The sequence below is a fragment of the Urocampus carinirostris genome, chromosome 17, assembly GCF_059441175.1.
Source record: "Urocampus carinirostris isolate Australia breed hairy pipefish chromosome 17, RoL_Ucar_1.0, whole genome shotgun sequence".
NCBI classification, from domain to species: domain Eukaryota; kingdom Metazoa; phylum Chordata; class Actinopteri; order Syngnathiformes; family Syngnathidae; genus Urocampus; species Urocampus carinirostris.
The window spans coordinates 124190-150364 of record NC_142365.1 but is presented as its reverse complement, the minus strand read 5'-3'; the positions used below and the strand labels follow the sequence as shown (position 1 = coordinate 150364).

General features: G+C 43.3%; 2 protein-coding genes across 4 annotated transcripts in view; one reads left to right on the top strand and one right to left on the bottom strand.

Moving 5' to 3' along the window:
• LOC148348831 (SLAIN motif-containing protein 1-like) overlaps window positions 1-17483 on the top strand; it is a 32120-nt gene extending 14637 nt beyond the window's left edge. Inside the window, exon 8 of the transcript XR_015847197.1 lies at window positions 17235-17483. The gene's annotated coding sequence lies outside the window, so the exon portion shown is untranslated. The remainder of the gene's footprint in view (window positions 1-17234) is intronic.
• taf1 (TAF1 RNA polymerase II, TATA box binding protein (TBP)-associated factor) overlaps window positions 1-24437 on the bottom strand; it is a 35235-nt gene extending 10798 nt beyond the window's left edge. The window contains exons 1-32 of one of the 3 annotated variants that reach the window (XM_088320452.1): window positions 24198-24437; window positions 23917-24031; window positions 20830-20953; window positions 20635-20751; window positions 20371-20496; window positions 17762-18003; window positions 17475-17690; window positions 17163-17405; window positions 13944-14175; window positions 13762-13869; window positions 13524-13691; window positions 11821-11948; window positions 11637-11744; window positions 11390-11563; window positions 11146-11319; window positions 9248-9352; window positions 8980-9180; window positions 8756-8897; window positions 7032-7162; window positions 6779-6859; window positions 6559-6708; window positions 6420-6452; window positions 5332-5451; window positions 5065-5240; window positions 4766-4998; window positions 4485-4692; window positions 2700-2865; window positions 2340-2551; window positions 1265-1373; window positions 1090-1188; window positions 843-1020; window positions 31-98 (exon numbers count right to left, since the gene is read on the bottom strand). In XM_088320452.1, the coding sequence (XP_088176578.1) occupies window positions 31-98; window positions 843-1020; window positions 1090-1188; window positions 1265-1373; window positions 2340-2551; window positions 2700-2865; window positions 4485-4692; window positions 4766-4998; window positions 5065-5240; window positions 5332-5451; window positions 6420-6452; window positions 6559-6708; window positions 6779-6859; window positions 7032-7162; window positions 8756-8897; window positions 8980-9180; window positions 9248-9352; window positions 11146-11319; window positions 11390-11563; window positions 11637-11744; window positions 11821-11948; window positions 13524-13691; window positions 13762-13869; window positions 13944-14175; window positions 17163-17405; window positions 17475-17690; window positions 17762-18003; window positions 20371-20496; window positions 20635-20751; window positions 20830-20953; window positions 23917-24030 (4686 nt within the window). In that variant the 5' untranslated portion in view covers window position 24031; window positions 24198-24437. Of the gene's footprint in view, window positions 1-30; window positions 99-842; window positions 1021-1089; window positions 1189-1264; window positions 1374-2339; window positions 2552-2693; window positions 2866-4484; window positions 4693-4765; window positions 4999-5064; window positions 5241-5331; window positions 5452-6419; window positions 6453-6558; window positions 6709-6778; window positions 6860-7031; window positions 7163-8755; window positions 8898-8979; window positions 9181-9247; window positions 9353-11145; window positions 11320-11389; window positions 11564-11636; window positions 11745-11820; window positions 11949-13523; window positions 13692-13761; window positions 13870-13943; window positions 14176-17162; window positions 17406-17474; window positions 17691-17761; window positions 18004-20370; window positions 20497-20634; window positions 20752-20829; window positions 20954-23916; window positions 24032-24197 lie in introns of all 3 variants that reach the window. The other 2 variants (XM_088320453.1, XM_088320454.1) reach the window with 2 other exon arrangements.
• Window positions 24438-26175: the final 1738 nt, after the last annotated feature.

Here is a 26175-nt window from a genome sequence, read left to right as displayed (position 1 = left end):
AAGGAAATAGGACGCAGCGCTCACATTTACCTCTTTTAGCTTGGTATCGCACAAATCTAGCATTGACTGTGCAACCTGTGTGATTGGATGTTTTGCACCTAGGGCCAGAAAAGCACACTCTTCAAATAACTGCAGTGTGATGTACAGTGACACCATAGGATCTGCTCCCTTCCTGATTTCTCTTTTGTTTTTTTGCATATTTATCAAAGGTTTCAGACCCATCCATCCATGATCTGCACCGCTTATCCTCAGTAGGGTCGCGGGGGTGCTGGAGCCCATCTCAGCTATTTCCAGGCAGTGGACAGGGGACACCCCGAACTGGCTGCCAGCCAATAGCAGGGCACACAGGGACAGACAACTCGCTCGCTCATTCCCACCTAGGGACAATTTGGACCGGCCAATATACAATATAACGTGCATGTTTTTGGAATGTGGGAGGAAACCGGAGTGCCCGGAGAAAACCCACGCAAGCACGGGGAGAACATGCAAACTCCACACAGGAGGTTCGATCTCATGACCAGAACTGTGCCGCACATGCGCTAACCACTGTTCCGCCGTGCTGCTTAGCCCCGTGACCAATTATGGCAAATGTTTGATTTCCGTTATCACTGCCAAAGGTGGCCCAACTTGCTCGTGTCAGGGGTTTGATTTTTTTGTGCCTCGATAAATGAGATCAACATTTCAAAACGGCATTTTGTATTTCCTTGGCTTGTCTTTGTGTAATATTCAAATTGGTTGGATGATCCAAAACCTTTGTGAGTGATAAATATGCAAACAACACAGAAATCGGCAAGGGGGCAAATACTTTTTCACGGCACCGTATTACGGCATAACTCAAGTACCATTGTAGGTGGCGCTGTTCTTGTATATGAGCTCGACCGCTTCTCTGAACTCCTCTCTGGAAGGATACATTCGTTTTCGGACATTCTCCCGGAGCGTCTGAAGGTCCATGGGCTGCGTGATTATTTTGTAATAGTCCTTCACAACCTTGGCGTTCACAGGCGTGTGGAAAGGGTACGTCTGTTCGGAGGGACGCAAAGAAACCTTCGGTCATTTAGGTTCCCAAAAAATGGCGACAATCACTCTCACGTTCGGGTGGTCCCGCATGTCGTTGATGATGTTCTCCAGCACGGAGGACAAGGTAACCATGGGGTCGGTGCGTCTGCGGTGGATCGCCTTGTGTGGTTTCTACAAGCGTGGAAATGAAAAAGTTACAAACGGCATATCCCTTCCAAAAAAACCTGTTAGCATCACTGCTACTCGCATTCAGATAATCGCAATGCACGGCGTTGCCGACGCGTCGCTTCTTCTTCGGAGGGAGCTGCTGCTTCGGGAACTTCAGCACTAAAGACTTTCTGCGCACTTCGTCAGCACTGGCGGGAAATACCAGAAGAAACGAGCGTTACAAACAAAATCATCCCGCTTCTTCTCTATCTATCTACCTTGGTCATATCCCTCAAGAGGGGTGACCGACAGCAAGACAAACACATACAAAATCAAAGACAATAAAAATAGGGAAAAAGTAGCAACAAATATTTTGGGACCATGGCCAACCCAAATGCCCAAACAAGTTGGGCACCTAAGTCGGTCATGCGTTCGTCCCTCCAGATGAAATGGGACACACTAAAGCGGTCGTGTCACTCGGGTCAGGGTAACACGACACACTCTTTTGTTCAACAGCAGCTTTCACTGGTTTACCCCTGCCGCATCATACAGGTGCCCTGCCCATCCCCTTCTAAACATCCCACTATCCTTTTACAACACCTCTCCACTCATTCCTATCACCAACAAGAGCTCTAGCTTCCACTGGATTTAGTTCCTTTCCTGCAGTGCACTCATAACACCATCCATCCACCCACGTCAATGCCGGCATTCCTCTCCGTCTCCTTCCATTGACTTCTGCTCTGTAGATCCTCTTCAACATTCATCCCCCCTCTCCATGTGTCCAAACTGACCGAGTACTCTATTATCCACACGCTTGCTCAGTTCCATGACGACTCCAGTTTTGTCTCTCAATTTCATTTCTCAATCTATCCAATCTTGTCACTCCTAACATACTCCTCAAACACTTCCTCTCAAAAACATTTCATTTCCTTCTAAAATCTGCATTCAGGCTCCAAGTCTCTGCACCATACGACACAGTCGGCACAATCACACTCTCTTAACATCCGTACTCATGCTCTCCTCGGAGCACCCAAAACCTCGCTCCCTCGATTGACTCTGTGCAATACCTCGCACCCCATTCCACCAACTGCAGCCACGTCACAACCCAAGTACTGAAAGCTTTCAAGTTCTTTCGGCAGCTGTCCATTCTCGCCTTGACAAAATATATTCCCTACCTTTCGATAAGTTGCTTGCCAAGCACGATCTTTGTGCCTTCCACCTTAATCAATTCTTCGTTGTCGTTGTGGATGACGGTTTTTTCCAGCTCCTCCTCCTGCTCTTCGGTCATGGCGACCGGGTTCGAAGGGGGCGCGTTGGTCTGATAGTAAAGCGGGCAGAACTTGTTCGTCCTCATGTGCCCGATGGCACCGCAGGCGCCGCACTTTAACTAGGGACGAGAGGCGGGTATTAAGCGGCACGAAGATACCACCAGCCGGCTATTTTTGAAGGACCTATTAAACGTCACGTCGACGCCAAACCGACGAGAATAAGAGAGGAAGAAAAGATAGTAACTAAATTGACAAGCTTACTTTTACCTTGAGGTCTGGTCTCTCTTTCATCTTCTTGGACTTCTTTTCCGGCGGTCCTTTGAACTTGTCTTTCTCTTGGTTGCGTTTCAATCTCCTCAGCTGCTCCTGGATGCGCCGACGCTCCTTTCTCATCTCCTCTCTGTGCTGCTCGTCGAAGAGGGCAAACTTTCGGCTGAAGCCGCGGAGATAGAAAGACGGAGATTATTTTATCGGAGGGCGGCGCTGTAAATGTGTTTCACCGATCAGAACTTCTTTCAGAGGATAAGGAAATATATTACTGTGAGCTTATTGTGCAGGACACAGACTTCACATTATGTGTCGGCGTTGGTGTAGATTAACAAAGGCGTACATCTTCCCCTTGAAGACGCTTCAAACGGTATTTTATTTTTTAAACATATCCAAATGAATAGCAAAAGAAGTCAAAGAAGTCGATTGCCGTTTACCTACATTGCCCAAAATTCTTTTTGACACTTGTTAAAGTAGCTTCAGCGAAAGACTGCTTTCACAGTCTTGTTCCACGGACAAACTTAGGAGATCATTTCTCCCTCGTGCCATGAGGCTCTTTAACTCCACCCGGGGGAGTAAAAGCCCACATGAAACCCCAACCATACATTTGCATATTACCCTATTTTTTTTACAATGTCTATTTCCGTAGCACTATTTAAATGCTCTTTATTAACACGCTATATTGGGTATTTTTTTTATTCTATATCTTTTATTTTATTATTTAACACAAGGATACTGTTGGAAGTATGAATTTCCCTACGGGGATGAATAAAGTATCTATCTATCTAGTAAAGATAAAAGGGTGCTCTTATTGCAGATATTTTTTTCCTCACTTCAAAAATTTCTCTTTAAATCTCAAGATGATTGCAATCACAATTTCATTTAATCCAATTGTATATTATATTCTAATTTGTTTCTAACATATATTAATCACAAATTATTTCCTAATTGGAGCAAAATGATTCACATTTCTCATTTCAAGAATTTTCTTTGCTAAATAAAAGCTAGGAAAATATTTGTATACAAAAATGAAAATAAAATGTCTTCCAAAACAAAAAAAAAGAATTTAAGAAATCCCAATAGCTGGATATTTAGGTACTTTTAGGTATTTAAATGCCGTTTTTTGTTAAAATGTGATTAGCAGCGTGAATGGAATCTTTTTGTAGGTAGTGCTGTGGAATGCTCTTCCCCCTGAGATTCGATCTGCAACCTCAGTGGAAATGTTTAAATCTAAACTTAAAACTCACTTCTACTCCATTGCATACGAATAACCTACTCCTCTTGTCGGTTGAAAATAGTTTGTGTAATATAGTGTAACAATCTGTGAAGCCCTTTGAGACTCTTCGTGATTTAGGGCGTCACAAATAAAAATGACTTGACTTGACTAGGTTCAGTCCGAAATTTGAAAATGTTCTACTTGCTGACCATCTCCCGGCGTAAATCATTGCAGCCTCTGTCTAGCTGTTTGTGTGGTGTATTCAAGTACATACATTTCTTAGGTGCGCTCAAATAAACTCTTTTTTTTTTGTATTTGAAACAGTCCTTTTCTTACTTTCACCATTTTCATAATACACTAACAGAAAACCGCGAGCACAAGCATGAAATCACTCTCTAACACCCCCCCCCCCTTCCTCCAGCCTAATGTGTTCCACAGCAAGAACACCTTAGCTAATAATAGGATAGGCACGGCGGTAAAAAATGTAAAGGCTCTTTAAACTCAGGTCTTTAAACACTTAACGCCACCTTAAACAAGGCCCCCCACAGTGTTAACAGCCTATTACTGACATGAATTCATCATCCTTGGTGGTCCGGATCCTGGTGTAGGCGTCAATGACGGCAGACTTGCGCACGGTCTCGCAGCGGACATATTCCTTGCCGTCTTCGTCCCTGAAGGTTCTGTAGATCTTGAGTCGCCGTCCCGTCGCAGCAGAGTTCAGGCTGGTCACGGACGACGCGTCGTCGTCCTTGTGGGAGCCGGTGGACAAGGAACTGGCTACGAAACGCAGAGCAAAGACGGTTCCCGCGGTCGGCATGGCGAGAAGTGAGAAAAAGTAAGCCAGACTCACATAAGACTTTGCGGCGATCCTTGCGGCCCTTATTGTCGCGCTCGCTCTCTTCCCCCATCAGCATCCTCTGCAGCTCCCGCCTCTCCTGTTCTTCCCTCTCGCGTGACAACTGGGAGCTGGTCTTCTTGTTCTGCAGCATGTTCTCAATGTTCTTCCCCATTTCCTCAAAGTCGCTGTCCTCGGCCGAACTGCTATCCGTGTCCGTGGAGAGCACTTCGGTGGACTCCAGAACCCTGGGAGCGGCGTCAAAGGGAACGCTGCGTCGATTCGTCCATAAAAAGCGGGAAAATACATCTTACTTGTTCTGCAGGTCGAAGATCCTCTGACATTCTTCTTTGTAACGCTCTTGGTGCTCTGCCACAGAGAAACGCGAGCCTCTGGCAAACTTGCTCATGGGACCTTCCCCCGAACGCGCCTGCTCCGTGGACATGGTTCTCACCACGTCGATCACCTCCCAGCGCGAGAGCTTTTTAATCTGACGACAGAGGAACCGCCGCACGCTCGGTTTCAAGTGCTTTGGAACGGGACTATGTCGGTGGAAATATTAAGGTCTTATGGGGTCTTACTTCTTCTTCTGGAACACCGAACTTGCGCAGGAGCTGTTTGGCATTCTTTAGTGACAGTCGCCTCAGATCAGCATCCGTCCCTGTCACGGTCTTCTTGGCAGGCTGTGGCTCTTTGTCATCCTATCAAAACGTTAAGAAACTCAACATTTGTCCATTAATTACATGTGGCTCCCTGTCATCTGAATGAAAAAGATCCGCATCCGACCGTCCTTTCCCCTCAGAACAACAACCGCTCCTAACCAGTCCACCCTGGACCACCTCCACCCAGCAGGAAAGCAAGAGTGAAGTGAAAATTGAGGGCCAGAATGCAAAACCTGCAAGATTTGAACTGAATGGTGGATTTTACCAGTGTCTGAAATAAGGTCTGCCCGGGCGCCCGGGACGTGTATCTTTTACGTCGGGCGTACAAAACATCTCCGCCCGGGTGGCCGACAATTTGAGAAAAAAAAAAACAAACCCCGAAAGATTCTTTTCAAATCAAACGTTTGCTTTCTTCCGATTTCCAAGTCTTTGTCGGGTTTGGAAATTTCGGAATTTCGGTTCGTTTGGCAATTTGCGTACTCGGGGCAGCCGACCGGGAGGCCGCATCGAATAACTTTGTGCTTCCGGACCTTCCCGAGCGTTAAAAGGTCGTGCGTTTCCAAAGTTGACGGTCAGAGAACACAAGAAAAATGAAGAAATGGTTAGGAATTTGTCAATTTAATAGCGCTCTTACTCGTGGTATTGCGGTAAGATGTTTTCCATTGTGTGACGTCGTGACGCACGCACCGTTGAGTGAGTCGTCTTATTGTGTTTCAAGTAGTGATAAATGGGGCAGGCAATTTTATGGCCGGGCAGGCAACTTTTCAGAGTGGTCTGCTAACTTCTTCTCATGACACTGATTTTACTTTGAACGAAGAAATGAAAAGACGGTCACAAGACACAGGACTAAAACCACCAATCAGGTCGTTCAATATCATTTGTAGAGGAGGTCAGATTTGCAGAAGATGATTCCCTTGTGGTAAAAAAACAAAAACACACAAAATCCTTCTGCCCCGCTAATGTTGGCTTGCCCTCTCAGACTAGATCCGCTTCCTGGACCAACTCACCAGTATCAAGGCTTTTTGGACATTACTTGTATGCTGAAAGAGAAGACAACCTTTCTTGATCTGACTCTTAAGTGAGATCGCACACCGAAGGCATCGCCTGACTGGCCTTCGCCCGACAATACGATTCAAAAATTCACACCTTCTGTTGAGTGGGCTTGTTGGGCACTTTGACGTAGGAGAAACCTTCTCCGCAACCCGTCGGGTCGGCCACACCCGTGACCTCCAACAAGCATTTTCCTTTCATGGCGGAGATGAAGGCTCTCGTTGTGTTCCAGGGAGCCGTTCGCACCTTAGAAGGACAGATACGTTATGACAAACGTATGAGCCACTCTCAGAGATGCAAAGGTGGGCAGCGATACCTCGTCATCAATCTTCATCTGGAAGTCCTCTTCGTTCTCCTCCTCTGGGGCGAAAAAGGATTTTTCGCCGTATCCGGCATCCTACAGTTCAATGCAAGTATTACTAGAGGTCGAAACAAATGACAGACTTCGACGATTTTCCTTAAGTTCCCGTGTATTCGTTCAACAATCGTGCTCGTTAAAGTAACAAATACGTCTTGTAACTAAAATCGATACCAAAATAAAAAACAATTTTAATAGCAGAGCACGTTACCTTGAGCCTCTGCTCGGCCACTTGCATGCTATAGTAAGAGCAACACTGCTCCGGAGACACCATGGCTCGGATCTCCTCCTCTGTTGGTAATCTGAAATCGGGCTTCAGCACCCACCAATTGGAATCCATCCCTGGAGCGGGGAAAACACAAACAAAAGAGGTAGCGCGATGACTGAAAACAAGAAGCTCGTTTGATGACGACGGTCGTGTGCCGGGCGCGGACTGATAACCGGCTCAATCATTTACTGTTCTTTTTTTAAAGGTTTCAAAAGGATTTTTAAGTGTTTTAGCCCAGAAAAATCCAAATGGTAAATGGACTGCATTTATATAGGGCTTTGCCAGTCACCGAGGACCTCAAGAGCAGCCCTTTGAGACTTTTTGTGATTAAGGGCCAAACAAACAAACATGACTTGACTTGAGGTTTTTGAGCTTTACCTTGCCCTCGTGTAGGTTTTAGATCAGGGGATGCTGTCATAATAGTCTGTGGTTTGCAATAATCTGTGGTATGTGCAGAGACTCTTGAGACTCTTTGTGATTAAGGGCCAGATAAATAAACATGACTTGACTCTTCAAAAAAGTCCGAGTGTACATTTATTGGTGTCATTTCAAAAGGAAATCTATTTTTCTCATCCAAAATTGCACTGCCCTCTAGAATAAGTGCCACACATAGGCAAAAAAAAACATTCCCACTTATCACAAAGTGGGATCAGGAGGAGGAGCTCAGGAGGTAGAGCGCTCGTCTTGGGATCAATGGATCCCAGTTCGAATCCCGGTTCATCCGTATTACATGTCGAAGTGTCCTTGGGTAAGACACTGAACCCCTAATACCCCCAATAAGCAGGTTAGCGCCTTACATGGCTGCACAGATCACGGCCGCTATTGGGAAATGTGAAGCACAATGTAAAGCGCTTTGGGAAGTCATTGACTTGAAAAGCGCTATAGAAATGCAGATCATTTCATTTCATTTCATCATTTGCCATCATTCATAAAAAAAAACTTGTATCCCTGTTAGTTTTCAAGTAATAATTAAATTAAGCAGGGTCAACAGGGGAAAAGTGAAATACTATTGATACTTAAAACATTTTTATATTATTCGATAGCTTTGAACATTTTTCACACTATATTTGGGGAATACAAAATCTGATTTTTCATCCAACTTTTTCACACGTTTTATCCATCCGTCCATGATCTGCACCGCCTATCCTCAGTAGGGTGGCGGGATCCCATCCCAGCTATCTCGGGGCAGTGGGCAGGGGACACCCTCAAGTGCTCGCAGGGCACGCAGAGACAGACAACTCGCTCGCTCATTCACACCTAGGGACAATTTAGACCGGCCAATTCACCTGAAATGCATGTTTTTGGTATGAGGGAGGAAACCGGAGTCCCCGGAGGAAACCCACGCAAGCACGGGGAGAACATGCAAACTCCACACAGGAGGTTTGATTTCCTGACCTCAGAACTGTGCCGCACAAGCGCTAACCACTGTGCCGCCGTGCTGACATGTTTTAGTAGAATGTAATTCATCAAATCTTGCATTAAACAAAAAAATGATATCGCTGTGTCAAATGAAAATCACATTTTTCATGTCGCTTGTCAGCGGCCCTTGCCAAATTAAAGAGCAGCAAACGGTTCATTGCGTTAAATTCGTTTATTCATTGTTTTATCGCGCAAATACTTGAAGTAGAACAATTCAACAGCTAGGGAGAAGTGAAATGGACGTGTACCTGTGCGTTTGAAATCGGCGCAGAGCTTGAGTCTTTTCCTAATGCTGCTCTCGGAATGCACCGGAAACGCTTTCTTGATATCCTCCATGCGAATTCTGCGAGGACGATCTTTGCTCTTCCAAAACAGCCGATAGATGAACACCTACACGGAACGAGTTTGGAAATTGAGCTGCGCCGCCTGTCCACTGCCCAAATAAATGGAACGGAGTCAGGCAGGCCAGTACCTGAAGGAAGTCCCTGATGTGGGTATTGGCACGTTTGGAGTTGGGACCGGGAACCTCATACAAGGGACACGCCTGACCGACCACCATAATGTCCACCAGTTCTCTGATGTAGTAGCCATGACGTGTTCTGATGACCAAAAAATCCGTTTCCGGCATCTTGTGCAGGTAAATAGGGGCGCGGAAAAGGTTGTTTTCGAAAGCCTAAAAACAAAAAACCGTCAAGTAATCAGGATCTTATGATAAGAATGCATCACCTGATAATGCTAACCTGGAGCAGTTGTCCTGGATGCAAAGAACCCAGAAAAGGGGAAGTATGACAGTATACGGTTTCTCCATATTTGCAATCTGGTGCACCGGGATCCTTTCCGGGTTTCTGAATCACAAGTATGAAGGAGTTGTTTACAGTGAAAAGCCATTTGAGAAGTAAATCATACATGCTCATGTATATAACATCATAATCTCAAACTTGTACAACAAAAACGTAGTCCTAGAAAACATCCAAAAACGATTCGTTCGGAAGGAGGGAAATGATAACTTAACGGGCTGTCGTCAATTCATAATCCCAAAGGTGAGAACTACCAAGAAAAGTATGTGTGTGTCTGTGTGCGGAGTCAAACTATGGAACAATTTACAAGACGAGATCAAACAATGTCCAACTATTCACGTGTCCAAATTTAAATACAAAAAACATCACTGGCGGAATACAGAGATGAAGGAAATAGGGTATGAGTGATACGAGAGATTGGAAATACTGCGTTTACAACTAGAGTTAACCTTGTTATTGTCACTATTATGATATCAAACTGTTATTATTGCTATTGTTGTTATTATCATTGGTGTCACAATGATATTTAGTGACTAGTAGCATTATAACGTTAAGAGATGGGTACTACGATGATTAGTGTATAAAATATGAGACAATTATTATTATAATTATTGATATCTGACCTATGTAACGTGTGTATCCTTGAGATTGTGTTGTGTTTAGACACAAAAGAGGAGCTATCTATAGAATGTAATAAATGGGGAAGAGGAAGGGCTAGGGAAAATAAGCGTCTGCTTCTGACTACCCCTTTTCCAATATGTTAACATTATTTTGTGGTTGAGTCATTGTTTTTATTTTACTTTATTATGTTCGAAATAAAGTTTTCATTCATACTCTTATACAGACACAGTAATACCCCTTCACAAACAATATTATACAGTTTCATACACTCTTATACGCTCATAAAAACCACTATACTCGTTCACAAATATTAATGTACACTTTACTCTCTCTCTTACACATTTTACTATACTCTCACGCCCTATATTCTCTTTCTTACACATATTACTATACCGGGAGCAACTCTAGTTTAACGTTAAACAGAACAACGTATACACACAGTGTGCATTGCCATAGTTACCCAAAGTAAAACATCACTGAAATGATCATGACACTAGGTGTAAAAAAGCCTATAGTCATGGCAATTTTAATGGTGTGTGAGAACGAATAATAGTTTGTGAGGGAGTATAGAATACTGTGAGAGTTTATAGTAGTGAGTGGGAGAATAGTAGTTTGTGCAGGAGTATAATAGTGTTTGAGTGAGTCTATAGTAATGTGTTTGAGTATAGTAGAATGTGTGTGAATATTGTAGTATGTGTGAAGGCATAGTAGTGTGTGTATGAGAGTATGGTAACACGTGAGAGGATAGTCATGTGCGAGGGAGTAAAAGAGTATGTATGAGAGAGTATAGAAGTGTTTGTGCATGGGTATGACGGTGTCTGTAAAGTAAGGCATGTGTGAGAGTATTTTATTATATGTGACAGCAAGTAGAAATGACTTCTCACACAACTGAGAGTATATTTCTGGGAGTCTAGTAGCAAGGAAGAGTATTGTAGTGTGTGGGGGAGTACAATAGTGTTTGAGTGAGTCTAAAGTGATGCGTGTAGGTATGTTAGTGTATGTGTGAGTATTGTAGTGTGTGTAGTGTGTGTGTATGAGAGTATAGTACTATATGAGAGGATAGTCATGTGTGAGGGAGTAAAAGAGTATGCGTGAGAGAGTATAGTAGTGTTTTTGCATGGATATGACTGTGTCTGTTGTGCACGCACGAGAGACAGCAAACAGAAGTTAGGACCTCTCATCGTTTACTAGGACGTTTTGGATCAAGACCGCGCACGCACCCTTTTATAGTAGTTTTTGATCTTGGTGGCCATGCCGACTTGCATCATGAGAGGAGGGTACTCTTCGCTGTACTCGGCAAGGATGAGATCTCCGTCTTTGCCCGTCAAATCCTGCGGGGTGCGCATGAAAAACATGTCGCCTCCTCCCGAAGCTTGCCGCTCCTGCTCTCGCATCTGTCGGGACATCGGCATAGCCGTTGGGCGGCCCCGCACGGTTCGACGCCGCATTTTCACATGAGCTCACCTTAGCCTTCTTCTTAATGTGCTTGAGCAGAGGTTGGACGGGATGCGGACCGGCCTGAGCTAAGGATCCAAAGGAGTACTTTTTCAGCGTGGACCTATGGAACTGACGGAGCTTCATGGGACCCATGTGTGTGGGGAAGAAGGGTTGTCTGAGCTCCAGGGCCGGTATGGAATGCTGGGCGACACGAGCCTCGTTTAGTCCTCTCCCAGGCTGGCCTTAAATCGCCTGAGGTGGTTTTGCAGCTTACCTGAATGATGTTCCCACCAAACGTGCCCCTCAAACCCTGCTGTTTGGGATAGTAGAACTCATCATTGGAGAGGTTCCAGGGGTCCTTCACCTCGGGCTGGGACATGTTCTGAGTTGGAGGCAAAACATTTCCACCACCGATTCATTTTAGTACCGTTTGTTCCGGACTCGATCGGACGACTTGCCTGTTGCGGTTCGTCTTTTATCACGCCGGTCTTCCCGAGTAGGATGCGGCTCTTTTTAATGGCCGTTTCCTTCTTGTTCTCTTTGGACGGCGAGTGAGACGCGGACGCTTCCTTTTCGTCAGGGATTTCTAAGTGACACAAAAAAAAAAAATCATTGGATGAGCGGGTAAGATGATGCTTCTTTCTACTCCTTTTTTCATTATTTTAATTTTATCTTCTTTTACTGGTTTCTTAACACGTCTGCTTAAAAATGACTCCGGCACTGCTCTCTGGTCGCTTTGCCATTGCATTTCTTCTTCTCTCGTAATTAACGGCAGCAGGCATTAGCTTGTACGGCAATGTCCTGAGGTGCCGAGGCGCTTCACTTATTTGGGTGTTTGGGCATTTGGGTTGGCCATGGTCCATTTTTTGCTGCTTTTTTCCTTTTTTCTTTTCTTTGTTTTTGTATACGTGTTTGTCTCGCTGTCGGTCACCCCTCTTGAGGGATATGACCAAGGTAGACAGATAGATAGATAGAATTTTATCTTCTATTCATTGTATACTTCCTGAATATATTAATTCATTCACAAGTATTTGAGAAAAGGATCAACCTAATAAAACCAGCATCAGTAAAAGATTTGAATCTAACATTTTGATGAATATCTGAATACAAAATACTGAATATTTTTTTACATTTTCATAATAAATATGAAGATTTACGCTTCCTTTTCATAGTTGTATGAAATAATGTTGGGGAGAAAAATACACATATAAGCTGCCAAACATTGAAAATGATATTTCTGAATGGATAGAGGGTTTGCACACCTTTGAAAGGCAAAATTCAAGCACTTTTAAGGACTGTCAAAGCCAATATTCCAATTTCTATAGTATCATTAAAAGAAAAAAATCCGGTGTAAATCATGTATTATGAAAAAGACACAAATATATCTGCGATTTTATCTTGAGTGTGTATTTATCTCAAGATATGAGTTTTAGTTTATCCCGAATATATTTGTATTTGAGACAAAACCTCTCCGCATTTAGGTGTTTGGTAAAAATGACAGTAATCGGTAGCTTACATTAATGTTTTGCACGGCCCAACATCAAAATTCCATAAATGATACGCGATCCTTGCACTAATGCACATTTCATAGGGTCCGATGACGCGTCACAGGACAATGCCATACAAGCGAATACCAGCTGCCGTTAATTACGAGAGAAGAAGAAATGCAACGGCATGCCGCCACAGAGCAGTGCCGGAGTCATTTTGAAGTAGACGTGTTAAGAAACATGCCAACAATTGTAAGCATTGACAAGCGTTTAACCCGAAATTCAAGCACTTTTTAATCCATTGTACACACGACATTAAAATGTGAGCATTTTCAAGCATCGGTAGAAACCTTGGGATAAAAAGACTTTTCAGATTTTGATTTTTTTTCGTAGTAGCAGTTTTGAAGACAAAAGTGGGTTTTAGACAATGCTATCGCTTAAAAGAGACCCCGCACCAAACTGTAACTGCAAGATGGCCTTAATGCACTATAAAAAAAACAAGGAACAATTAACATTGTCGATAAAATACGAGCGTTGCTGAATTCAAAAGCACCCCCTCCACCCCCATGTTTGTAGTTTCCATAATAAGCAAGTTTTTAACATTTTTCTATAAACTGGCTTACTGAACTACGGAAAATTCTTAGCATTCGGTATCGGCGATAGCGTGACGATACCCAGAATGATATTCTCATCGTTTGGATCCAGCGTCAGGACCGGAGGCGCGAGGAGGTGATCCATCTCCTGATCGTCCCAGATGATGTTGTCTTCCCAGCGGCCGTACACCAACTCTTCGTTGTCGATGGGGAAAATGGAGAACCAGGAAGCGTCGTCTTCCGGATGAGCTGCAGAGGAGTAAATGCAAAGATAAGAAGGAGGACCTACCCGGTTCGGTGTAGAAGAAGAAAGACTCACAATGATGATCGTGGCTGTGCTTGTCCCGCTTCAAACCTGTTATTGACAAGGTTTTGGGGATAAGAGGCGGTGCGGGCTGAATCAACTGCGAGTTACTTCTCGTGAGACCTGAAAAAGTCAAGAAAAAGCTGGGGAAATAGGTCTACGGATGCGTCTGGCGGTTGTTGTAGAGAGCATCTGACCTTGTTGCGCATTGTAAGCGTTGGCATTGCGGGTCATGCTGGAAGGCAACCACCCGGCAAGGCTGGCCCGTTGAGTCTTGGTGCCCTTGTGCTTGACCTCCTCTCCGTTCCAGATGATGTCGTCCTCCCACTGCACTTGCGTCACCATCAAGAAAAGTTCGTTCTCCAGGGCCGACGCGTCGTCCCCCGGCTCTTCGTTGAGGCCGTCGAGTCCGTCAGGCCCCCTGGAAACCTGCAAACGAGTAGGAATGAGTGAAAGCCTTTTCAAGCGACCGTAGTGCTCTGTACCCTAAACTCAAAACGCCAACGCTGGCGTATCCCCTGCACACTTTTCTCTGAGTTTCTTACGTCTTGTCTTTTAGGATCGTGTCCCCGTTCAAGATAGCGACTACCATACAGTTGATGAATGAATGAGAACTTGATTTCAAACATTATATCATAAAAACAAGAACTCAACAAGGAAATAAAGTGACATAATATGTTGGAAAAGGGGTAGTCAGAAGCAAAATGCTTCTATTCCCTCCCCCTTCATCTTCCCTATTAAATACACCAATGATCATAACAACAATTGTAATAAGATTAATGATAACGGTTATGATCCAACAATAGCAACAATAACAACAAAGTTAACAATACAATGCATTATAGTTTAAAAAGAATTTGGCTTTATTAATTATGAATTTATGAAATATTGAAATGATTTGAGATACTTTAGTTTGTATGCGTCTGATAGCGAGTACAAGTATAGTATTTACTAATGCACCGAAAGAAAAGGCCGATCGGTGAATACCGCGACCGACTCGTGTCGTCTGCGAACTCGGAAGCGGGAGCCGGTTATCCACCGACACCACCGATCGAGAGCCGGTTCCCTTCGAGACACTATTTTTCTCTTGTTTGAAATGCATTTTTTTCTGGGATTCTGTGCTATTGACCTTTAATTGGTGGAGTATAAAAAAGGTTCAAATGGTTTTGTATTTTCATTTTCTTTGTAGGGTGATATATATTTTAATTTATGTTTCCTAGGTTTTTCAGTGATAACGTTTGCTTTATTATTTTTCTTCCTTTTGAAGTCGTTCATAAAAATACACAATACATGGTCATATCTGGATTGAACGAGAAAAACAACCTAAAGAGCCATTTGGGAGCCGAAATAGCTGGCTCTTTTGAGTGAACCGAGCCAAAAAGGCCGGTTCTCTAAAAAGAGCACTACAATGGACCGTTTGAGTTGGATTTATTAAACTGTTCACTGCTGATTTTTATTTTAAGATATTGTTTACTGTTTAATTCATTTTCACTTCAAGTGACAGAAACATCTGTTGGGAGTGAGGTGCAATAAATACGACAAGGTTTTATAGCCTATATCTAGCTCCCTTTTAGTTTTTTTCACCAGAGTATGAACTTTATATAAAGATATTATTATCATTGATATAAACAAAGTTGGCATTTGGATTCTATGTGAACCAAGCTACATATGTACTTATTCCATATTTTGCTTTCCCGTTCCCTCACAAATATTTGATATAGCTGATGAGAGAGAGAGAGACTTTATTCATCCCCATAGGGAAATTCCCACTTCCAGCAGTATCCTTGTGTTGAAAAATAAAATAATAAAATAAAGATATAAAATACAAAAATACCCAATAGAACATTTTGCTATAGAGATTTAAATAATGCTATAGAAAATACACACTGTCATAAAAATAGGGTCATATGCAAATGTGGGGGTGAGGTTTCATGTGGGCTTTTACTCCCCCGGGTGAAGTTAAAGAGCCTCATGGCATGAGGAAGAAATGATCTCATCAGTCTGTCCGTGTTATATTTTACTAGTTATTTTGTTGTTGAGCTCTGTACAACCCTATGAGAATTTTTGTGATAAAGGGCGTCACAAATAAATATGACTTGACTTATAACAATACTACATCAAATACTGCTCTGAAAACTCAAAATATGGTCTAAATGTGCCTTTTATACTATATTATATACTCTTATACCCAATATATCATTTTACTTTTGTGATCTTTATACTCGGACCCTGTACCGGTCTGTCGTGGTGAAGAGGGAGCTGAGCCGAAAGGCAAAGCTCTCGATCTACCGGTCCATCTACGTTCCTACCCTCACCTATGGCCATGAACTTTGGGTCATGACCGAAAGAACTCGATCCCGGATACAAGCGGCCGAAATGAGTTTCCTCCGCAGGGTGGCTGGGTTCTCCCTTAGAGATAGGGTGAGAAGCTCAGTCATCCGGGAGGGACTCGGAGTAGAGCCACTGCTCCTCCGCGTTGAGAGGAGCCAGTTGAGGTGGCTCGGGCATCTAATAAGGATGCCTCCTGGACGCCTCCCTCGGGAGGTGTTCCGGGCATGTCCCACCGGCAGGAGGCCCCGGGGGCGGCCCAGGACACGTTGGAGAGACTATGTCTCTCGGCTGGCTTGGGAACGCCTCGGGGTCCCGTCGGATGAGCTGGAGGAAGTGGCTGGGGATAGGGACGTCTGGGCTTCCCTTTTAACGCTGCTGCCCCCGCGACCCGACCTCGGATAAGCGGAAGACAATGGATGGATGGATGGATGGATCTTTATATGTTTATACTCTATAAGTGTATTTCGAGTCGTTTTCAAGGGTGAACGCCTTCAAGGTCAAGAGAATAAGTTCCCAAGTGCCAAAAGAATTTGTCTCTAATGAAAAAGTTCCAACCTGAAGGCCACTGGCAAGCTTCTCAGGCGACTATCTGTTATTAAACAATCAACTACTGTGGTATCCAAAACTCCTCGCAAATGCTTTACTCCTCAATCCTTTCTTTGGGGCCTGCTAGCGGGTTCATCAAGATGCCCTCGACTCCCGCGTTCCAAGTCGCTCGAGAGCGACATTACAGAGACGCTTTGTGTTTATAAAGTTTCACTCTCCATACGACTCATTTGTTATACTGCATTATACTGCATTTAAATATGTGATTATTGTCTAAACCAATCATAATACTCCTATGTGCATGTGGTTTATTCTATCCACCAATCAGAATCCATGAAACGGTATAAGAAAAGTGCTCACGCTTCAGTCCGTGGGATTTATTGCTTGACCTCGTCAGTTGTGCTTACTTTTCTTTAATGAATAGGTTTGTTTGGAACTCAATAAGGGGTCTCTTATTTCATCCTGACATTGTTTTGAACCTTACAGTAACTACAACAACTTTTCTAAAGTAACCCGACACGGTAATAAATCCCACCAACCTCCTTAGAGATCGTCGTGGTTTCTTCGAGCGTGATTTGCTCCTGAGGCTCACCGTCCCCTTTTTCCTTCAGCTTCAAGCCGTAGTTGAAATTACTGCCGTCCTCCGGGACCCCCATCATGTCGTACCAGAGTTGAGCGGGCCCGTAGCGCCATTCGGCAACCTTGGGGCGCGATTCGGCTTCTTTGTCGCCGTCGCAACTAATTTGGGAAAACTTGGATTCCACGGGTGCCATCATGGTGATCTAACATCGGAGAACATCGAGTAAGTGATTATCGAGTAAGTCCATTTCATTCTGCAGCTGGATTTTGACCTCATCGTCCGAGAGACACTGCTCTGGGGGAGGAGCGTTTGCGTATTGGTAAAGCCACCCAGACTTCTTCTCCTGCTCCGTCTCTACCGTTTCTCCCTCAGGTGGAGGCGTCCCAGGTTGCGCGTCCCGATGCTTTCGCTTCTTTTTCCGACGGGCGCTCCTCCAAACGGACGGCATGTTCTTACCTGGGCCAAAAAGCCGTAAGAACCTCAGAACCTAGCAGGGGATGCACAAAAAGATGATCTGTGAAGTGTAAAACGGCTTCCAAACAGGATACGCTCCTTTACCTTTCCAGGCCGAAACTCCGGGAAGAGCTCCGTGACGCCGGGCAGCGCCTTGGCCGCATCTTTCTGCATGATGCCGGCAAGTGGGAGGGTGAGACTGTCCGGCTTGCTGCCAGGACCAGAAACCGGTCCGGGGCGGTCCGTTTCCGACTCGGAGTCGGAAGAACTGCTGAACTCCACCTTTTCGGCGGCAGTCGAAGGCGCAATGATAGAGGGCAGGATGATACCATCGCCCTCTTCCCCGACTGTTAGCAGAGGCAGGGACGAACCAGAAATGTCAAAACTTAATACTTCAAATGGAAGATTTCTTCCTTAATATATGTTATATACTTTGTGTGTAGACATTTCTATTCACACCATTTGTTAAGCTGAAACAAACAAATACAGATGTTCATTCAATCTTTCAGATTTGTTTAAACTTGTATGTTGCAGGATCGTAGCTGGATTTCCATCCATCCATTATCTGCACCGCTTATCCTCGGTAGGGTTGCGGGTATGCCGGAGCCCATCCCAGCTATCTTCGGGCAGTGGGCAGGGGACACCCTGAACCGGTTGCCAGCCAATCGCAGGGCACACAGGGACAGACAACCATCCAATCGCTCACCTGGGGACAATTTGGACCGGCCGATTCACCCGACATGCATGTTTTTGGAATATGTGAGGAAACCGGCGAGCCCGGAGGAAACCCAGGCAAGCACGGGGAGAACATGCAAACTCCACACACAGGAAAGTTTGATCTCATGACCTCAGAACTGTGCCGCACACGTGCTAACCACTGCGCTGCCGTGCTGCCAAACAAAATCTATTAAGTCGAAATGCTCTAGTCAAAATGAGAGAAAACGTTTGGGGCCTCACACTTATTGGGGGGAATCCAGCACGTCATGCTAATTATCCTGATTATCCGTCAAGCCCAATCTAACTTTAATTCTAACTGTCAGTTTGACTGACTTTGCAAGATGGTGGGCCCTTCTAAAATGACTAAAGCCGTGGCAGCAGGTTGTCCGGGTGAAAACGAAAGGGACGACACTCTCAGCCATAGCAGGACAAGATGTGATTTCAAGAATATTCAGTCTTTACAAAACTACAAATTCATTCATATCGCCCGAGAAAGCTGGTGGTCGACGGAAGACAAAGGCAAGAGAGGACGGGTCGATGTGAAGGAAGTCAATAGGTCATCATTTCCGCACTCGATCTGGAATTCCTCACCAGTTCAGTGCCGAAGAGGGTAAGGATCCGTCTCGCTATACAGTGTCTCGCTGTTTATGAGCATTCGGACTGAAAGCCTAAGGGAAGCATTTTGTTTGGTGACACTTGGGAAAAACACTAAACCCAAAGTGCGTAAAAAAGGTCAATGAAAGGTGGAGGAGGACGTGTCATGGTTGGGGCATGTTTTCTGCAGCAATAGTTGGGCCTCTTGTAAGGCTACATGGCCGAGCGAATGCAAACGTGCATGAGAACCTTCTTCAACAGCACATCGTTCCTTACTCGCGTTCGTCGCTTAATCAGCCTGCAGTCTTCATGCAGGACCATGCTCCATGTCACATATTAAAACCGCTAAAGATTTTTTCTAAAGGTTCTCAACTCAATAGAGAACCTCTGGAAAATCATTGGCGAAGTTATGGACAAGAAACCCTTTACAATCACCAAACTGTGAGGAGGCTGGAAGAAGAATGGACCAAAATCACACCAAAGCAGATCAAGAGACTAGTGCTATCCTGTGATCGCAGATGTGCCGCAGTTATTCACAGCAGAGGCCTGTGCACTTCGTACTCACTTCTGATTGTTGTAACCTCATTTAGATCGGTGTGTTATGAAAAAGCACTTTTTATTTGTTGAAATGCCCTCTCCATTTTGTGAAAAGGAGTTGTAGTAGCATGGTATGGACTCAACAAAATGTCCCTAAACTGTTTAGCGTTAAATATGGTATTTTTCAGAGTTATTCCATTTTTTTAATAAGTTGTTCTAAATGGAAAATGTTTTTTCCGTTTTAGGAACAAAGGGTCTTTTCAAAATCAATCAAGTTTGAATACAAATAAACCGTCATGAACTGCAGCAGGATCAGGACCCAAATGTGTGACATTTCTCACACGAGCCTTTTATTTGACGGGAAATGAGTAGTCATGAACTTTAGGCAGCAGTCCGGTGTGGAATGACAGGAAGCCAGAAGCCGACAAGGTCGATACCAATTGCCCGAGCAGATATCGGACCGAGGTGGTCCATACCGGACAGCGAGGGACGGGCATAATTGATATCAAAACAGGATATCCAAATTAAACAGGACAAACTAGACGGGAATGAATTCGGAAACCGATATTAAACAGGACCAAATAAACGGGAACAATACCGGACAGGAAACACCAACAGAAACAGGGCCCACGTCTTGCGGGGCAGAGGTTTGTTGACGGACTGACAAAGGTTAAGCACTGAGCTTAAATAGACGGGAAACGGGGCGCCGTGACAACTGTGACATAAACAACAATGCTAGCCCAATTGGTAAAAAAATAGGGATCCGACTCGGAAAGGTTCAATAATAATGATAAAAGAGCATTACAAGAAAGTAACTTATTAGCAGAATGAAACAACCCGGGATGAAAAAAAACCAACGTCCTCACCAGTTGGAGTCGGCGATCCGCCGGTCTCATCCTTTTTAGTGGCTGTTGAAACGATTGGTGGCGGCGGAGGAGGCATGAGCTTCGAATCAATGTCTTCGCAATCTGCATCGTAGTCATCTTCATCCTCTGCAAAAAAGAACCACCATAAAACCCTCCAAATTGAAGCTACTATGGAAACATCTCGGTGACATCGTGACAAGAAATTTGAAAAAGGAAAATGACTTCGAATGTCGCGTCGATATCCCAATGAATACAATCCGTAACCTGTTTTCTTGCAAGGTTGCAAAGATCCCATCGCCTGGCGATACTTTCTGGTATCGTCCTCGGCGACCTCGCTGATGTCGGAATAATCGACCGCGTCTTCTCTGCTTTTCACCCAACCTGGAGGATTTTTTTGGAAAGGCGCACCATTTTGTTATCGCTATAAAAACGGCAAAGACGCTCCATGTCTTTGCTCACCGTCAGCATCGAAGCTGGCGTGGGTTTTGCTTTCCTCTTGCTCGTCTTCTTCAGCGGCCGTGATCTCTGTGATGAGGGAACCCAGGCCCAGGTTACCCAAACCAGCCAGATGTTTTTTGGACTCCTGAATTTAAGGATGAAATCCAATTAAACCCATCGGTTAAGATTCTCACTTGCCACTGTGAAAACACGCGTTTAAGTCTATCCATCCCGAGCATCCCTTTGTCCATTGTCCTTGTTTAAGACCCGTCCGTCACAAATCTTGTTGAGCTACTCTGTATTCTACTATTGTGCACGCCAAGCAATTATTCCATGTGTACATGAATTATTCACGACTTCTTCAGCTCAAAATGTTTTAGCCGTGCATCAGTCTTTGGTGGGACACTAAGGTTTCATTTTGAAGTTTTTAGGGGTCATCATAGACAAGAAATGAAGCTGGAAAACACACATCAGACACATACAAACTATGGTATCTAAAAGCATTTCAATCATTAATACAGCCAATATGCATTGTATTTATTATATTGTTGTCTCGTTCTGCCATACTGAACATATTGTGCAGAAGTCTGGGGCAATCATTACTAAAGTTTACTACGGCCCCTTTTTATCCTCCAAAAACGTGCAATTACAACCATACACAGGGTAGGATGTCGAGATCATACCGATATTTTATTCCTGCGGTCCAAATGATTAAAATTGGATGATTTGGTCAATTTTTTTCACTGCACACCTGCTATTTCTGGTCAACAAAGTCATAGTGCCGGAAAACATACATAAATGATTCATTCGGAAAGAGGGAAATTATCATTTAAGGGGCTGTCGTGAATTCAAAATCCCAAAGGTGAGAACCACCAGGAAAAGTATGTGTGTGTCTGTGTGCGGAGTCAAACTTTGAAACCATTTACAAGACGAGATGAAACAATGTCCATCTATTCACGTGTTCAAATTGAAATACAAAAAACATTACTGGCAGAATACAGAGATGAAGAAAATGGGGTGATACGAGAGATTGGGAATACTGCGTCTAGAACTATGGTTAACTTTGTTGTTATTGTTGCTATTATTATCAAAACTGTTATTGTTGCTATTGTTATCATTGGTGTCGTAGTGATGTTTGGTGACTAGTGGCATTATGACGATGAGGGATGGGTACTACGATGATTAGTGTATAAAATATGAGACCATTATTATTATAATTATTGATATCTGACCTATGTAACGTGTGTATCCTTGAGATTGTGTTGTGTTTAGACACAAAAGAGGAGCTATCTATAGAATGTAATAAATGGGGAAGAGGAAGGGCTAGGGAAAATAAGCGTCTGCTTCTTACTAGCCCTTTTCGAACATGTGACGTTAACATTATTTTGTGGTTGAGTCATTGTTTTTCTCCTGTTTTTATTATATAATGTTTGAAATTAAGTTTTCATTCATTCATTCATTCATTCTTGCCGCTTCTACCCCCATCTGCATCCTCAGCCGGTATCTCGGGTCACAAGTGTTTCGCCCCTTAAACTGAACACCTCTCCTGAGTAGGGCAGCGAGGGCTGAGGTAGCCTTCACCTGCAGAAGATCCAGCTACCACCTCTTGACAGCCACCAGGAACCGCTTTCGGCTACAGTGGCTATTTCCCCGATAGCCTTTAGTATTTGTTTGTAATTAAGTCCGATCTTCTGCGGGAACATACATTTAAAGTTAAATCGAAATAACTTGAAGATATCTCATTATAACCTGAGACTGGTTGGCAAGCAGTTGAGGGTGTCCCGTGCCCACTGCCCTAAGATAGTTAAAATGGGCTCCAGCACTCCCGCGACCCTACTGAGGATAAGCGGTGCGGTGAATGGATGGATTGATATCTCGTTATATAAAAGATGGCAAACTCGAGGGAGTGCTTGCTTGCTTGCAGGTTTATTGTTCTCTCACGCACTCTTAGTTAATTGGTTAATATGCGTGTTTTCGTCTCTGTCGCAGCGTTAATTTGTGCACCGAGTAGAAGGGCGAGAGGTGACGGCGGCGGCAAAAGTGAGCAGAGGAACCAAGTTAAAGAGGTGAGATTGCAATACTGAAGATAAAAAAGATGAGGAGTTAAAAATGAGTCCGTGCGGGAAAACGATCCACATTTGGACTCATTTTAATGATAGTAAGGGCTCCAAAACATTGTGCATTGTTTATCACTGACCCGAGTCAGTCTCTCAAAGCTTAGGCCCTTTGAACTCATATATGCCAATATTCATAGGCCCTAATGATATCTTTCTTTATTGTAATGCACTACTCTCCGATCTCCCCAAGTCCAAAAAGAAGATCCTTCAGCTGGTACAAAATGCTGCAACGAGACTTTTAACTAACACAAGAAACTACCCTGATTTAAGCTAACCTGCATTGGCTCCCTGTGAGCTTAAGATGGCATTTTAAGCTTCTGATGGTATGATACAAAATCATGCATGAAATTGCTCCCTTCGCTCTGAAAACGCTGGCCTACTCGTGATCCCAAGAGCCAAGAAGAAATCCAATAGTGTTTTCCATTGGAGGCCTTGGTCCTGTGGAATGCTCTTCCCCCTGAGATTGGATCTGCAACCTCAATCCAAGCTTAAAACACACTTCTATTCCATAGCATATGAATAACCAATATTTTATGTTGACAATATCTGTGTATTATTTGCCCTCATGTAGGTTTTGGATCAGGGGATGATGTCATAATAGTCTAGTTTGCAATAATATGTGGTCTGTGCAGCCTTTTGAGACTCTTTGTGATGAAGGCTGTCACAAATAAACATGACTTGACTGATGTTTTTGCGTTTTTCCTTGCCCTCGTGTAGGTTTTAGATCAGGGGATGGTGTTATAATAGTCTGTGGTTTGCAAAAGTCTTTGATCCGTGCAGCCCTTTGAGACTCTTTGTGATGAAGGGCGTCGCAAATAAACATGACTTGACCTTTGTTTTACAGATTACAATTGATATTCCGGTGTGTTTTTCAGAGTGTTTTTATTGTTGTTTCAGTGTACATTGGTTAGACGTTGAATTGTAATCAGTTAAAAGTCAAATCGAAAAATATAGACTGTCTGGGCATCACATATGGGAACGCAAGACTCACATTGTCCAGGACACTGTCGTCCTCCAGTTGCCCATCTTCATTGATGTTGCCAAACAAGAAACCGGTAATGGTAAAGGGAGGATCTCGATCCTCGTCGCTATCAGAGTCAGACATTCTGCGGCGGGGAAACAATAGCGATCATTTCGCATCATTTTTCAAATTCGATGGCGATATGATGTTTCCTAAGTAAATAAGATCCATCTATTTTTTTTCTTTAAAAAAGCAGCAGCGAATACAATAAAGCGATTGCTATTCGTTATAAAACACAAGTCTCCACTTACCTTGGGCGACTTTTGCCCTGATGAAAAACAAAAACAGTTAAGTTGACAACATATTCGCTACGGAGCGAATAGGTGATACAATTCACCAGCGTTTCCGTCCGTTTATAACATGGTTTCAAAATATTTCAAACAATAAAAAATGAATTGTATTTGTTTTTTTGTTGCGTTTAGAATAATCCTGAATTTTTTTTTTTTTTTTGCAGCGGGTCGCTATTAGCCGTCTCGCTTGTGACCCGGAAGAGTAACGAGTACTTCCGGCGGACTCCTTTTTCATAGTGTTCGGTTGGTTGGATCCCTTAAGCACACGGATCGTCAGGGCACCATTGCCTGTAGTGTGTCTTGGGAACGTACAGCCTGCTGGCGCCCATTCCTTTCCTGGCCAACAAATGTACTCATTTCAATAAAATCGTGATTTCTGAAGTGAACTGGATGCCCAATGTCCTTCCTTGCAGTTTGTCTTATGCTCTACTTAGCCTATGAGGCCAAAGTGTGTATTCTTGTTATACTGCACGAGTAGCGCCTCTAATTCTGCATGGACTTTGTTATTGTTTTGCGTTTATATATTATCCTGAACAGTTTACACACTCAGCAAATAGAGCTCAGTTTACAAGACAAAAACAAAGATCATTCAAAACCAGGCAAACAGACTCACACATTTCAATGCACTCGTGTTCTGGTGTACCCACAAGCAAAACTTGAAAATAATATCTTTTTCTTCCACAACATGTTTTTCCTAAAGCGCCACGCCTAATCTGATTGCAAATCATGTTTACTATGTTGATTTTGAAGACAAGAGATAGTTTTTGTTAAAAGAACTGTGTTGGGCTGCAACAACAAATCGATTATTAAAAACAACGGCGACTCATTCGATCCATCGATTTGTTGTATCGCGTTATGTATGGGCCACCGAGCGTGCGTACAATTCTGTTGAGCTGTTAGGAGTTGTAGTATCACTTTGGTCCAGCATGTCGGCAAGACCATTTCTAAAAAGAAGTTATGTTACATTTTTGGGGAATCATTTTTTTGCTGAACATTGCATCATTACAAAAAAAATTGGCATGAGCATTTGAACTTTGTAGTGTTAGATTGTTTCATTATGAACCAATATTAATCATTTTCAAGGGAACAGAAAGTTCTTCAGTAGAGAAAAAAACCCAGAAATTAACAAAATTAATTAAAAACATAATAATGACATGTTTAACGCTAAACAAGGGGCAGATTCTTAAGCATATCACATATCATTTTCATAATTTGCATTAGATTGAATCAGAGACACATTTGTTGACGTTTTGAAAAGTGGGTTTCGATTTTTGATATATTTTTTTATAAATCAAAGAATTTGTTACACATAAAATGATATATATTGTATATCTCTTTTTGTTTTGTATGACAAGTCCAAATAGAATGCAAACTTTAGAAAAGTTAGGTAGGAAAACATATCGCTCGTCTGGGAATCGAGAGGTCGCAGATTCGATTCCCGGCTCCTCCGTGTTATATGTCGAAGTGTCCTTGGGCAAGACACTGAATCCCTACCGCCCCCAATAAGCAGGTCGGCGCCTTGCATGGCTGACGATGCTATCGGTTAGTGTGTGCAAAAGAGAATGTGTGAAGCACGTTGTAAAGCGCTTTGGAAGGTCTTCGGTGACTTGAAAAGCGCTATAGAAATCCAGATCATTTACCATTTATTTTGCCGGCGTATAGCATAAATTTCTATGAATTTATATTTATTTTCAAGTGATGAACACTTGTATTTTTTATTGTTTTATTTTACAGCATATTCTGAGCATTATTTTTTTTATGTCTAAAACATCAATATTTAAACAAAGAGGAAGGAATTAAAAATGTTCGATTTATCAATAAATGTAAAAATATAATGCACCGATTCATCTATCGTGAAAATAATTGTCGCAGCCTATCTTATCGACATTTCTTTCGGATTCGTTTTCTACATTCGGAATTATTTTGAAGGGTGATAAAT